This window comes from Arvicola amphibius, chromosome 2 (assembly GCF_903992535.2).
Source record: "Arvicola amphibius chromosome 2, mArvAmp1.2, whole genome shotgun sequence".
Taxonomy (NCBI): Eukaryota; Metazoa; Chordata; class Mammalia; order Rodentia; family Cricetidae; genus Arvicola; species Arvicola amphibius.
Window position 1 is genome coordinate 7155921 of NC_052048.2, and position 13713 is coordinate 7169633.

Consider the following 13713-nt stretch of genomic DNA (forward strand, 5'->3'; position numbering starts at 1 on the left):
AGCTTCCCGATTCAACAGATGGCCAATGCAATGACAGTTCTCAGTTCAGCTTTTCCCCTTGCATATAGATAACACCATGTCTTCTTCCTTCAATCAGGATGTTTGACCTTGCTGTACAAAAGCTCCTAAATACAGAAAAGTTCTTGTGGGTTCCATTAGTTTACAGTTACTTTAGTACAGGTAAATACAGAGGACAACTTCAGATTATTGACAATGAACACTCAGTTTGTCACTACCTACAAACAAGCAGCCGCATGCCACAGTGCAGGCATGGTGAGCAGGTACTCTGTTCTCCCTCCACTGCTCTGCAGGTGTCATTGGGTTTCAACCCAGCTCTCAAAGTTCCTGGCTAGGAAGCCTGTAATTCCAATCCACTAGGTTTTCCTGCTCCACTTTCACAAACCAATCAAAAGACAAGGTGATGTTTCAGTTCTGTAAGCATCTAGTGTTTTATTAACGTATTAATCGGCTCAAAATTATCACAGTGAGCAAGATAACTAAAAGGTAAAACTGTAACTATTTTAAGAAGTATTTTTGCAAGTACACACGCCATACAATGCACAATGGACAAAGGTGGTGTTGGTGGTACTACAGCGCACAGTCCAGGAGAGTAGCCTCCAACACACAACTTTAAAGTGCTTATGAGTGAAGCATCAGTATTTGTTTCTAATCCAAACATTTTGGGGTTTCTTCCCATACCAAATTGTGCCAAAATTGAAAATTTTTCAGCATAAAAACTACTCAAACAAATCTAACTCATTTAACATATCACTGAACTTAGTCTTCAAGAATTCAAGGTAATACAAAAACCTCAAAAGTATTTTCTTTTGCAGAAATACAAGCTGAAGTTCCAAAAACAGGGATGTTTTATCTGGAGTGGCTAACAGCATTCGTCAAACCCAAGACTTAACACTGCCGCCACTATGGGGAAAGGCAGCTCGCCGTGCCTCGTCTTGCCTTTCACAACAGAAACATGACTGAAGATGCAGCTCAGCTTCACAGTAAAGGCCATCATGACATCTGACAGAGAAGAAAGACCACAGCAACAGGCCCTGAAGTGACAGACACTCAGAGGCTAGTCTCCACCTGCGCTCACCTTCTGTGTGAGGTAGCACACGATGCTGCTACTAGGAAAACCCCAGGACAAAGCATTGTTGACTTTGTCAACAGGATGACAGATTAACAGGGAAATATTTAAGTCTACAGTACTCAGGAATGCAGTATAAAATGCTTAAAAGCAAGTCAAGAAAAACCAAAACCCAAAATCCTGACACTACTCCCTTTCTCCATCAGGTAGTGAGAGCATCAGGAGGTACAGGCGGTTTCTGGGTAACTCAGAGGCCTGAGGACTTTTCCTCTAGAGTGCTTGGGGGAATTCTTCCTTTAAGTCTAAACTCATAAAGTTAAAATAAACATGGGATAGTTGTCAAAAAAAGTCACCATTCTTCTCATAGCCCCACACTGAACTGCTCCAGAGAAGCCACCTGACAAAATTAAGAGATGCCATTTGCCCTATGTCTTGTATGGGTGTGATTTACAGTCACACAGAATACCAAGATTTTGTCGAAAGTGTCAACAAACTCTGGAAATAGAAAAGGGGGCCACACTTCAGTTTATAAACACTAAATTACATTTTTAGCTTCCTTTACCCTCAAATTGTGACTCAAAGAGTGAGCATTATAAATTCACTGCTTCCCAGAATCTAATACACACACACACACACAAAAAAAAATCAACGGCTGAGTAAAAACTGGAGAAAAGTCTTATTAGGCACTGAGAGGCTGAATAAATAAATACAACATTAACTAAACCCAATAAAGCTTACTTCCAGTTCTTGCTATCTCACTGCACAGCTAGAGGTGTGCACTGTTCCCAGCCAAACACCAACAGACTGGATCATTTAGTGACAGAAAAACTTCTACAAAGGAGAATGCAAAACTACACACTCTTGTATGCAGGACACAACTCACACTAATTACAGCTGCTTATTTACACTGTCCTATTTACACTCCAGGCAGACCTAGTTGATGAGGTTTGTGCTCATGTTGATCTCAGGCAGATCATGTCAACAGTGAGACGTGTCCACCACATCTCATTTCCAGAAAATGGTGGTAGCACAGGATTAGAAGAGGGGAGGGAAATCAAATATCATTGGTCAGGTTCAAGATCATACAGGTGTGCCAGGGAGACAGGATCAGGGTGGAGGGCAGAAATGTGGAATTTTGCTTGTTACAGCTTCCAGGCCACTACGGTCTATTGATTAACATTGAACATCCATGAATGCCACTTCTAACATCCACTTTCATATTTACAAAATGAGCTTACCACCAGTTGAGTGATTAGGTAAGGCATTCAAGTTCCTTAGCTTAACAAAAGAAGGCAACTAACACCCTAGCAAGCCACAGGACACATTTTAGAGGGATGCTCTTCTGAGCTGTCCCAATGTACCCTCTTTAGAATCCCTTACATGGTCAACACAAAGGAAAGACATTTTGAATCCTGTTGATAATCCACACCATGATCCCCAAAAGCTGTATGGGAAGCAGGCGCATCAGAGCATCCAAATCTGGCCAAGGAATGGGGACAACAGTTTACATGTGCTCGTCTTCTTCCAAGATCTCCTCCATGCTAGCAGGGTGAACAAGGACGCCTCGCTGTCAGGGCATGCACTGCCACTGGCGTCTCAGGGGCAGCTGTCTCAGCTGGCTGCTATGCAGTCCACCACCACCGCCAGCAGCAGCAGCAGCAGCAGCAGCAGCAGCATGGTAAGCCTCCACTCAAAGCACTCTCAAGAACTAGCCAACACTGTTCTCCAGTGTTTCCACGTGACACATACTCTTGGATTTTAAGAGGAGGAAAGCAAAGAATCAGGAGGCTCACATTTTTATCATTCTATGACAATGTTCCAATCACAAATGAAAATTCCACTAAGCCAGTTTTTTGTAGGTTTGCTTTAACATTGAAAAGAGCTAGTCATTATTTGTTTTCATTCAAACAAGTCGGCAGAATTGTAATGATCTTACAGTAATGTGATTCATAAAAACGAAAGTGAACTTTACAACATTAGGGAGGTAGAAACCAAATCCAGGTCTAACACTGTTAGAGACACATACTTAGGAGTCTATTTACGTGGCTAGAATTTACCATCTCAAATGGCCATGGCCTGTAAGTGTTTCTACTTACTTTATTAGCTTTGAACACGTTGAGACAATCCAAGTATTTTAAAGCACTTGTCTGAGAACAGAAGTCATGTGGAACAATATACCAGACAATGTCTTAGGATAGATCTGTACTGCAGACTTTAAATATGCAGATCCATGGAGCCAACTTAGTACAAAAGCACTTATGTGACCAAAGTGCAAAGCCTGTCTGACTAAGCTAAGTTAAGTTAGCTGTGACTGTTCAAGTCCACAGTCTTCAAAGATTAAAGCCTTCTGGTCTACCTCAAAGACCTAACTTCCTTCCATATAATAATTGCTTCCCTCTCACACCTATATAAAAATAAAAACTAGACTAACAAAAACAAGATAAAACAAGTCCTCCTACCAAGACTACTTATTTAATTCACATTTCCTTATTTGTTAAGATTTTAAGTATTCAAGCTCAATGACCTACCTAAATGTTCCTTACTGGTTCTTCTAACTGCTTTAACAATATTACTCTGAAATTACATGTATAAGCAACCATTTGCTGACTCTACAGACACAAAACAAACCTAAGGAATGAATCTGAATAGAAAGAATCTAAATGATATTCCTTGCTTCCAAGTATGATGAACTCTGTATGTTTGTTTCAAATATGAACAATATCAGTTACTACTAAATAAACAAAAAAAGAATCAAGTTAAACAAAATTTTTGGTTAGAAACAATTTGATAGGTAAATTCTAAAAACTGGGACTATTACCTTAAATGACCATATCTAGTATTTTAAAACATGACTTAATACACATTTTAACATTAAATTGTTATACTTATATTCCAGGATTATACAGTAAATATATTTTATATTGTCAGGCTATATAAAGAGACAATTTAACTCTAAGTTGTATTCTTCAGAGAAATTATTTCCAATTTCCAATTCAAGAAAGTATACCCCTAGAGACAGTAACTGCCTTGCTCCCTCTTCATTGGGCACTTATCTAGAAAAGTCTAGAACACCCTAAGTTACTACGAAGGCAGTGACTGCCATGTCAAGAGTAAATGATTCATTTTACAAAGGTCACACCAAACAAGAATGTTTTTCTAAAATTAACCCTATAACAAAACTTTTAAAAGATCTCTACAACATCTCATTTCATACACTGAACCAACAAATTAAAGATGAAAAGTAGTCAGTCATGTCAAATCTTTAACAAATAATCACATGTAACACGGACTGTGCTGCCAAAGGCTAAAGCCAACTGGACTCTTTCCACTGATGGACAAATCTCTAGCCCGTCACATACTGACAACAGTAACCATATTTTTAACATCATTCTATTTAAAAATAGATTGGCTGTTTAGAGGCATAATTTGTAAAGCAAGATAACCAAATTAAATGAGTGTTAACAAATATTGGCTTTCGGAATTTCTTCGGAAACATCCACAAGCAGTGCTCAGCTCCTGGAGAACAATGAGGTGTCTTCTTTACTCAGGCATCTTTAGCGCTGTGACCTCGGGCTTCATTTTAAAGTACTGGTTAAAGCGAACAACAGCATACCTAGTGAAGAAAGAACAAGGAAAACTCAGAGCTGACCTCAGTCCTTCAGCTTAGCCTGCTGCACCACCTACTGGACACTCCTATGCTGAGCACTCGCCAGCCTGGAAGCTTCTGCATGGCTTAAGTGCACGTGGCCTTCAAAGCGCCCCCTGCCATCTCTACACACTAGAACAACCAAGTCCAGACAGACAGCACCTCACAGTTCACATATCATCTTACCCAAGGAAATCAAACTCAATTGTGGAGTACTTGGCTTGGATCAAAGCCCAGAGTCCCCAGAAGAAATGAGAAGCCTTAAAGAGAAGAAAAATGAAGAATTATGAAAACAAATTTTTGTACACAATACAAAATTGTTAATTCTATGCTTTCCGTCAATTGCATGCATAGTACTTTCCTTCTTTCTACTTTTTTGGTAAATACTGAACCTAGATCTACAGAGTTACCTACACTCTCTAGCCCCCATAGTATCGTCTCCCTTCTGTTAATTTTCACACAGCACAGCCGGAACAGAATATACTGAAGCAAGGTAGTACTTGGTCATCACTGATGACTCTGTCTATCCAGGAAGCAAAAAAGTCAGAATGACTTGTAAACTCAAGTCTAGGAGTTTCAATAGTCTTTGCCCAATGCAGAATTTAGCAGTCCACATAATATAGACACAAGTAGTGGTTCACACCCTTCCATCTATTTTATTGGCTCCACTATACACATAAATTACAATATTGATTAGCGAGTCTATCCGTGAAACCTGTATCCTAGAACTTAAAACTAATGGATTAGAAATTGTAACATAATTTTGTATATGCCTTATAACAATTTTGTAAATGATTAGCATTTCTATTTTACATATTTGTTTGAGTGGCTCCATGTATCTATGTACACCACGTATATAGTTGGTGCCCACAGAGTCCAGAAGAGCATTTTTTAAAACTGGAATTGGAGTTACAGACTGCTGTGTGCCACCATGTGGGTGCTAGGACCAAATGCCAATTCCCTCTTGAAAATCAGCCAGTGCTCTTAACCTATGAGCCATCTGTCCAGCCCCATTTTCTTTTTTAATTACATTAAGAGTGTGTGTGTGTGTGTGTGTGTGTGTGTGTGTGAGAGAGAGAGAGACGCACACAGTGTGCATGCACATGGATGTGAAAGAATGATGACAAATTGTAGAAATGTTTTTTCCTTCCATCATATGAGTTCCAGGAATTTTATTATGGCCATTAGGTCATTTCACTAGCCCACAAATAATTTCCATTTAGACATGATATTTTAAAATTCTGTTAATACCGGTCAGCATCAAGATAGTTCAATAAGGAAGAGCTCTGACTCTAATCCCAGGAACCATGACAGAAAGAAAAATCTCCTCCTAAATGCTGTCCCAACTTCCAATGTGTGCACGGACGCACATATGTACATGCGTACACACATGCACACACAAACACACACACACACACACACACAATGACAAACTAAAAATTTAAATATTTTTTTCTAATTCTGGTAACATGGGGGTGTTCTTCCAGAAGACCCAGATGTGATTCCTAGCTTCTACCACCTACCCACAGAGCAGCTCCCAGTCATCTGTAACTCGGGGGATCTAATGTCTTCTCCCTGCTTCTGTGGGGCACTAGGCATACAAGTGTTACAAAGACATACACACAGGCATAACACTCATACATATTTTTTAATAACAAAAATGAAATTTTACTTCCCCAGAAATACTTTACTTTTACTAAAGATGCTCTAAAATAAATAATAATGTTAAAAGCCCAATTTTATTTCTGGTATATCCTCTAAGGCAAAAGCACCAAAAGGGGCCAGTGAGATCACTCGGAACAGCAGTTCTGAACCTGCGGGTCATGACCACTTTGGGGGTTGAGTGACCCTTTCACAGAAATCCCCTAGGACCATCAGAAAACACAGATATTTACATTATGATTCACAACAGCAGTAAAACTGCAGTTATGAAGTTGCAATGAAAATAATTTTATGGGTAGGAGTCATCTCAACATGAGGAACTACATTTAAGGGTCAGAGCACTGGGAATGTTAAGGACCAATGGCTCAGAGTCAAGCGGCTTGCTACCAACCACCGGACAATCTGAGTTTAATATCCAGGAACCATATGGCAGGAGAGAAATATGGTGTGAGCATGCTCGTGCCCATACAAAGTAAATAAATACATGAGCTCACGTTAGGAAAATTCCTAACACCAAGTACACTGTGCACATGCATGTAATACTCCAGGTACACTGTGCAAATGCATGTAAATGCTCCAGGTACACTGTATACACGCACAAAAATGCTCCAAGTACAGTGTACACCACATGTAATGCTCCAGGTACACTATATACACGCATGTATGCTCCTAGCATACTGTGATATATGTATATATGCTCCAAGAACACTATATACAGGCATGTGGGCTCCAAGTATACTGTATACATGCATGTAAATGCTCCAAGTACACTGTATACACACATGTAATGGCCTTATGTAACCTTGTATAATATTTTTTTTAATTGGGGCTGGGAAAATGGTTCAATGTTAAGATCCTTATCGTTCTTGTAGAGGACCAGTTTGGTCTGCAGCAGCCACATGGTAGCTCATAACCTGTAACTCCCAGTTCCTGGGGGTCTGACGCCCTCTTCTGGTCCCCTAGGATACTGTAGAACACATGGTATGCATGCACATATGCAGGCAAAATACTCATACACATAAAATAAACAAATCTAAACTAAAAAAAATTATGTTCAAATTTAAATTAAAATTTAAGAGGCTGAGACAGGAGAATTACTATAAATTCCAAGTAAACTTGGCCAAATTCCAGGACAGCCTGAGTCAGAGTTAAGACCCTGTCCACCCCCAGGACCCCAAAATCAAAAGAATGTAGTCCTACTAAACTACATGTGAAGAATTCTATGAATTTCTAACGCTTTATGATATTCTACATGAGAATTACTAACTTCAAGTACAGTCCTTCAGAACACACAGAAGAGGGCTGTTTCTGACCTGCCTCTCAAGATCAGGCAGATCCCTTGTGTTTGGCCGAGCAAACAGTGAGTGCCTGAGCTCTCTGCTCCCTGTGTAACCTCACAGGGACGACAAACAGAATGATGCACCACCAAACTAACCTTCCTTAAGTCATTTCTGTCAGGCCTTCTGTGGCAGCAATGAGAAAGATAAACAACCAGGAACCTCAGGCTGTGAGAGGTCATGGACTCTAAAGCCTCACAATGACCCTGGGGCTCACATTGCCACCAGCACTAAGGCACAGGTCTCAGCATCAAGCCAGTTTCCCCAAAGATGCCACTGGCAAAAAGGGACATCAGGAATCTAATGAGAAGTTACGGCTTTCCACTAACTCCCACTTACGCTTTAATCCTAACTGAACTACTAGATTAATCACGTTGAAACTCACCCACCATGTTGATCTGTAGCTCAACTATATGGCACATTCTCTGTGCAATCTCATTTCCCCCACTTGCTAAATGTTGTGATCCCAAATGGGGGTTTCTATTATGATTTATGAAATAAGCCTCAAATAACATTATTTTCACCATGGAGATCCTAATGACAAGACACAGGGATCCTGCGAGACACGGCTGAGAATAGATGAGACTGAAACTATCAATCATGATACCAGGAACCCTCCCCACGATTCTTGCTCTACAGCAACGATATAAAGGGCAGCTGAAGAAAGACCTTAAACTTTAAGGCAACAACAGCGGAGGTTACTTATCCACTCAAACATGTAAAATATGATAAATACTTCAAGTGTCAGGAAGAGGAAATGAGAGTTGCTAAAAGCAAAGCAGTAATTCCAGCACCTAGGAGGCAGAGGCAAGTGGATCTCTGTGAGTTTAAGACCAGCCTGCTCTAAAACCACAACAACAAAACAAAAAGAAAAATAATAAAAACAAGCAAATAAAGACAAAAAGAAAGGAAGCTACAAGCACAAGTCTCAAAGGGAAGGTCTGTGCAAACCTCTGCACAGGCCCTACCAGTCTTTCTATTCTGCAGAGAGCACAAAAAGAAAGAAAGCATTTATTTAACAGGGGCCAGCAGAATTTGGTTTTTTAAAAAAAGAGGGATTTAGACAAAAACTAACTAGTATTATTCATGAACAACCAGAAGTTGGCATTAAATCTCACAATATATGAACTTACTATATACTCTTCCTTTTAGAAAACCACACACAAGTTGAGAGAAACTGCTAAATGAGTAATATTATTAGAACAATTAGGCAATGAGATGGCTCAGTAAACAAAGGTGTTGGCCATCAAGTCGGAGGACATGAGTTCAATGCCTGGTGCCACATGGCGGTGAGGGAACTCATACCTGCAAATTGTCCTCTGCTCTCCACACATGTACTATGTGTGGCAGGTATGTGTACACGTGCGCATGCATGCGCGCGCACGTGCACACACAAACACACACACACACACACACTTGTAGTGAGGAGCGGCGGGCTGCATCCCACCACTTGGCTCCTGGTCACTCGGCTAGCTTTACCCAGAAATAATTACACGGAAACTGTATTCTTTTAAATACTGCCTGGCCCATTATTTTCAGCCTCTTTCTCACATCTTGACTAACCCATATCTAATAATCTTTGTAACACCATGAGTGGTGTCTTACCGGGAAAGATTCAGCATATCTGACCTGGTGGCTGGCTTCATTGCATCTGGCATCTCTCTGAGGAGAGGCACGGCGGTCTGTCTAACTTAGGAGAGAAGTGGCATCTGACTGAGCCTTCTACCTCACTTCCTCTTCCTGTTCTGTCTACTCCACCCACCTAAGGGGCGGTCTATCAAATGGGCCAGGCAGTTTCTTTATTAGCCAATGAAATCAACTCAAACAGAAGACTCTCCCACATCATTTCCCCTTTTTCTGTTTAAACAATAAAAGAAAGGCTTTAACTTTAACATAGTAAAATTACATATAACAAAATAGTTATCAAGTAAGAATTAGTTACAATACTTATATCCATTTTATCTTTTATCATAACAAAGGAAAACTTTAACTATCTATCCATTCTTCAACTCCATCAAAAACTCAGGAAAGATATAATATTACCTAAGTAAATAAGAAGTAAGCAACTTACAAAACTCTAGAAATGACAGAGACATCTAGCTGCCTGGACAGTCACCCAAAATTCCTCTGTACCGTTGGGGCATCCATCTTCGGCCTTCAGGCCCATAGTTTCCAGCAGACATTTCCATAAAGAAGGAAATTTCAAAGACAGTTCAGTCACTATCTGCTGTGTCCTGCAGAATGTCTCGCAGACTCTTTCATGAATCAGGAACCCAGAAGGAACATCTCACCTATAGGCAAGTTCAGCAGTCCTCTCTCTGAGGGTTCTCTGTGTTCAGTTTATGCAATAGTCCAGGCAAGAGCAGTTTCTTGCCCAAATGGCTATCAAACTCCATAAGTATCCTCTTCGATGCCCATCTTCCTCTTTAAGTAGATTGGTGCTGCCAGGAGCTGACGTGTCTCATTGTCATGAAAAGCCTTAAGTTATTAAAACATCTAAAATGCGATATTCTGTAGTCTTTGAAAGATATGAAGAATGCCTATGTAACTTAAATATATCTCTATATAGCTAGAAAATCTAACTAACATAACTACAAGTTTTACTAATATTGATAACTATCCATTAACAACCTATATACATTACATTTTTAAATGAACTACACCATCACAATACATTAATCAGTATCAGAAATACATATACATATAACAAAATTGACCTTAAATTTAAATCACTAAAGCCAAATCCATATCAATGCAAAATTACTCATCTCCATATTATATCCCCCTTTAAATGTAAAAGAACACTTATAAACAATATTTGGGAATATGGGCGCAGTTATTTCTCTCCAAACTGCTTCCTGCTGAATGGGGACGCTGTTAATCCGATCTTTTATGGTGTAAGCTGTGTACCATGTTCATCTCAGTCATCAGTTGCGTAAAGTAATTTTTTGAGGATGTTCACAACAACCTTCAGGAGGGCGTGGTCTATCATACCATATTGGGATATAAGCAATCCACAAGGTCTCATTTTCTGTAAAAACAAAAGAAACTCCTTTCCAAAGCATCATGTCCTTAGATCCAAATTTTAAAGTCAAGGTATTTTCAAAATATCTATTCTGGAATAGTTTAGCAGCATTTGTAAACAAATATCTTTTAGCAGCTGTTGCTCCTTCCTCAGCATTTAAACAATTCAAAGAGAGCATAATAGCATACAGTACCAAGATTCTCTGTGTATTTTCCATCTCTGTGGAGCTTTATTTTAACCTCTATTTCGTTTATTTTTACTTTTTTTTTTAAGACAGGTTCTCTGTATATCTTTGTCCTGGAATAACTCTGTTGACCAGGCTGTCCTTGAACTCTCAGAGATCCACTTGCCTTTGCGTCCCAAGTGCTGGGATTAAAGGCATATGCTACCACACCTTGAACTTACAGAGATCTGTCTGTCTCTGCCTCCCAGGCATTGGGATTAAAGGTGTGTGCTGCCACACCTTGAAGTCACAGAGGTCAATCTACCTCTGCCTCCCAAGTGTTGGGATTAAAGGTGTGTACCACCACAACAAACTGCTTCCTTTTTTTTTTTTAAGAACTTTAACCTTTAGCCTGCATATATTTTTAACACATCATAAATCATTTAGACATTTTCTTCAACTTTGAATCTTTCTTTTACTGTATATCTCTCTTTTTCTGACGACATGAGTCTTTAATTTACCAAACAATATCGGTAGGAATAAAGCCGTGACTTTGGCAGCTGGATCCAGCCCATTCCTTAGCTTTCCAGCCTCATGGCAGAGGCACTGGTTGTAGCCATGTTTATCACCACAGCTCTGTGGCGGTTCAAGGTCCCTGCCAGCAAGCAAGCTGCAACAGTGTTAAACAACAATCAAAAGCTCCATAGTTAGGACCGCCTGCTTGAAAGAGTCAGAGTTTGCCATAGCAAGACGGACCAGAACGCCAGCATTTTAAAACAGCACAGCTTTTTTCCTGCTACCACTGAAAACAAACAAGCATGCAGTCAGCTTTTATCAACGCCATTTAAGTGTTTTGTAGCAGGACCTCTTAAGAGATGGAGGGTTTTGTAGCTAAAGCTGAGTCAGGAAGCCTCTAGCAAGCAAAGCCAAACCCGAGAAAGTGCTGCTACGGAGAAAACATGCTTTACTCTATTCTTTCCCAAGCTTTCTCAGGCTTTCTGTGGATCCAGTTATCCACGTGGGCGCCATTCTGTAGTGAGGAGCGGCGGGCTGCATCCCACCACTTGGCTCCTGGTCACTCGGCTAGCTTTACCCAGAAATAATTACACGGAAACTGTATTCTTTTAAATACTGCCTGGCCCATTATTTTCAGCCTCTTTCTCACATCTTGACTAACCCATATCTAATAATCTTTGTAACACCATGAGTGGTGTCTTACCGGGAAAGATTCAGCATATCTGACCTGGTGGCTGGCTTCATTGCATCTGGCATCTCTCTGAGGAGAGGCACGGCGGTCTGTCTAACTTAGGAGAGAAGTGGCATCTGACTGAGCCTTCTACCTCACTTCCTCTTCCTGTTCTGTCTACTCCACCCACCTAAGGGGCGGTCTATCAAATGGGCCAGGCAGTTTCTTTATTAGCCAATGAAATCAACTCAAACAGAAGACTCTCCCACATCACACACTCACACTCACACACAACAAAATGTAACAAAATATTTCCGAAAATAATTTTGCAATTTGATGTCTCTATATTTGTCCCTTATCTTTTTTCTATCAGAACATAATAAATGATGTGGGAGCAATGTGCACATGGAGACAATAGCATTTTCCACCTTGTTTCTTTGAATGTATATTATCTGTGAATGCAGGTGTGTGGGCACATACAGACGTGTATGTGCATATGTGCATATGTGCAGAGGTCATTGTCTATAGTGTCTTCCTATCATCTCTCTCCACCTTATACACTGAGGGAGGATCTTGAACCCAGAGCTCACCAAGTGAGCTAGTCCAGCTAGTTAGATGGTTCCAGGAATCCCAAGAAAATTTTCATTGATTCTATTTAAACTTACCAATGCAAATTGATTGACTTGAATGAAGAGTGTCTCTACTTCCTTTTCAGTGACTTCACTGCCGAAGCCTTTGTACTCCTTGTAGGCTTCAAGGTACGCGCGCAGCCACTGGCCCTGGAGGTCTCTGTCTGGATAGAGACTGTAGTCTACGTCACTGACACCTGAGGAGGAAGGGACTGTAAGAAACTCCCTTCAGCATGCCTGAGTACTACCTCCAACTTTCTAACTGAAAAGTAAAGAAACCTTCCACTTCTGCTAGCACAACGTATTATTAAACAACAGGCCAGCCGTTCAGAATCCCAGCTTACATCAGACACACAGCTGCTGATCATCAACGGAAGGGACGGAAGGCACACTCTCCATCTGCACCCGCCCTGGGTGGCTTTAAGCACTACAGGGTGAAGAGAGGAGCAAGCCCTGCCTCTGCACAATCTCTGATCACACTCAGGGCAAACATACTCTTTCTTGAAAACTTTACCCTAGGGTAAACTGTTTAAAAGTTTCAAAAAACAATATATTTACTCCCATTTATCATCCAACTCTGGTATTTTCTATTTCTATTTTTTTCTAATATCTTTTGAAAGGAGAAGTAGAAGGAGGGGAAAAGATGAAGAAGGGAATAAAGAAAAGTAGGTGGGCTACCACAGTCCTATGACCCACTCTAAAGTTTCTACTATTCTTGCCTGGCATTTGGGATTCTGCATAAATATTCTAAACCCACCTCTCTAATGTAACCTTTGCTCTTCCTTCGAGAGCTTTGTATCCTACTGACAGCAATCTCGTTGTGGTGGTTTGAAAAAAAAAAACATAAACAAAAAACGGCCCCAAAGGGAATGGCACCATTGGGATATAAGGCCTTTTTGAAGAGAGTGTGGTCTTGAGTTACTGTGAAGGCGGGCTTTAAGATCTCACGTATGTTCAAGATACTGCCTAGTGTCTCAG

The 13713-nt window shown here is 40.4% G+C and overlaps 1 protein-coding gene across 1 annotated transcript in view; it reads right to left on the reverse strand.

The window, feature by feature from the left end:
* Positions 1-2867: 2867 nt before the first annotated feature.
* Etnk1 (ethanolamine kinase 1) overlaps positions 2868-13713 on the reverse strand; it is a 42934-nt gene continuing 32088 nt past the window's right edge. Inside the window, exons 6-8 of the mRNA XM_038318395.1 lie at positions 12772-12932; positions 4920-4993; positions 2868-4700 (exon numbers count right to left, since the gene is read on the reverse strand). Of these exons, the coding sequence (XP_038174323.1) occupies positions 4628-4700; positions 4920-4993; positions 12772-12932 (308 nt within the window). The 3' untranslated portion in view covers positions 2868-4627. The remainder of the gene's footprint in view (positions 4701-4919; positions 4994-12771; positions 12933-13713) is intronic.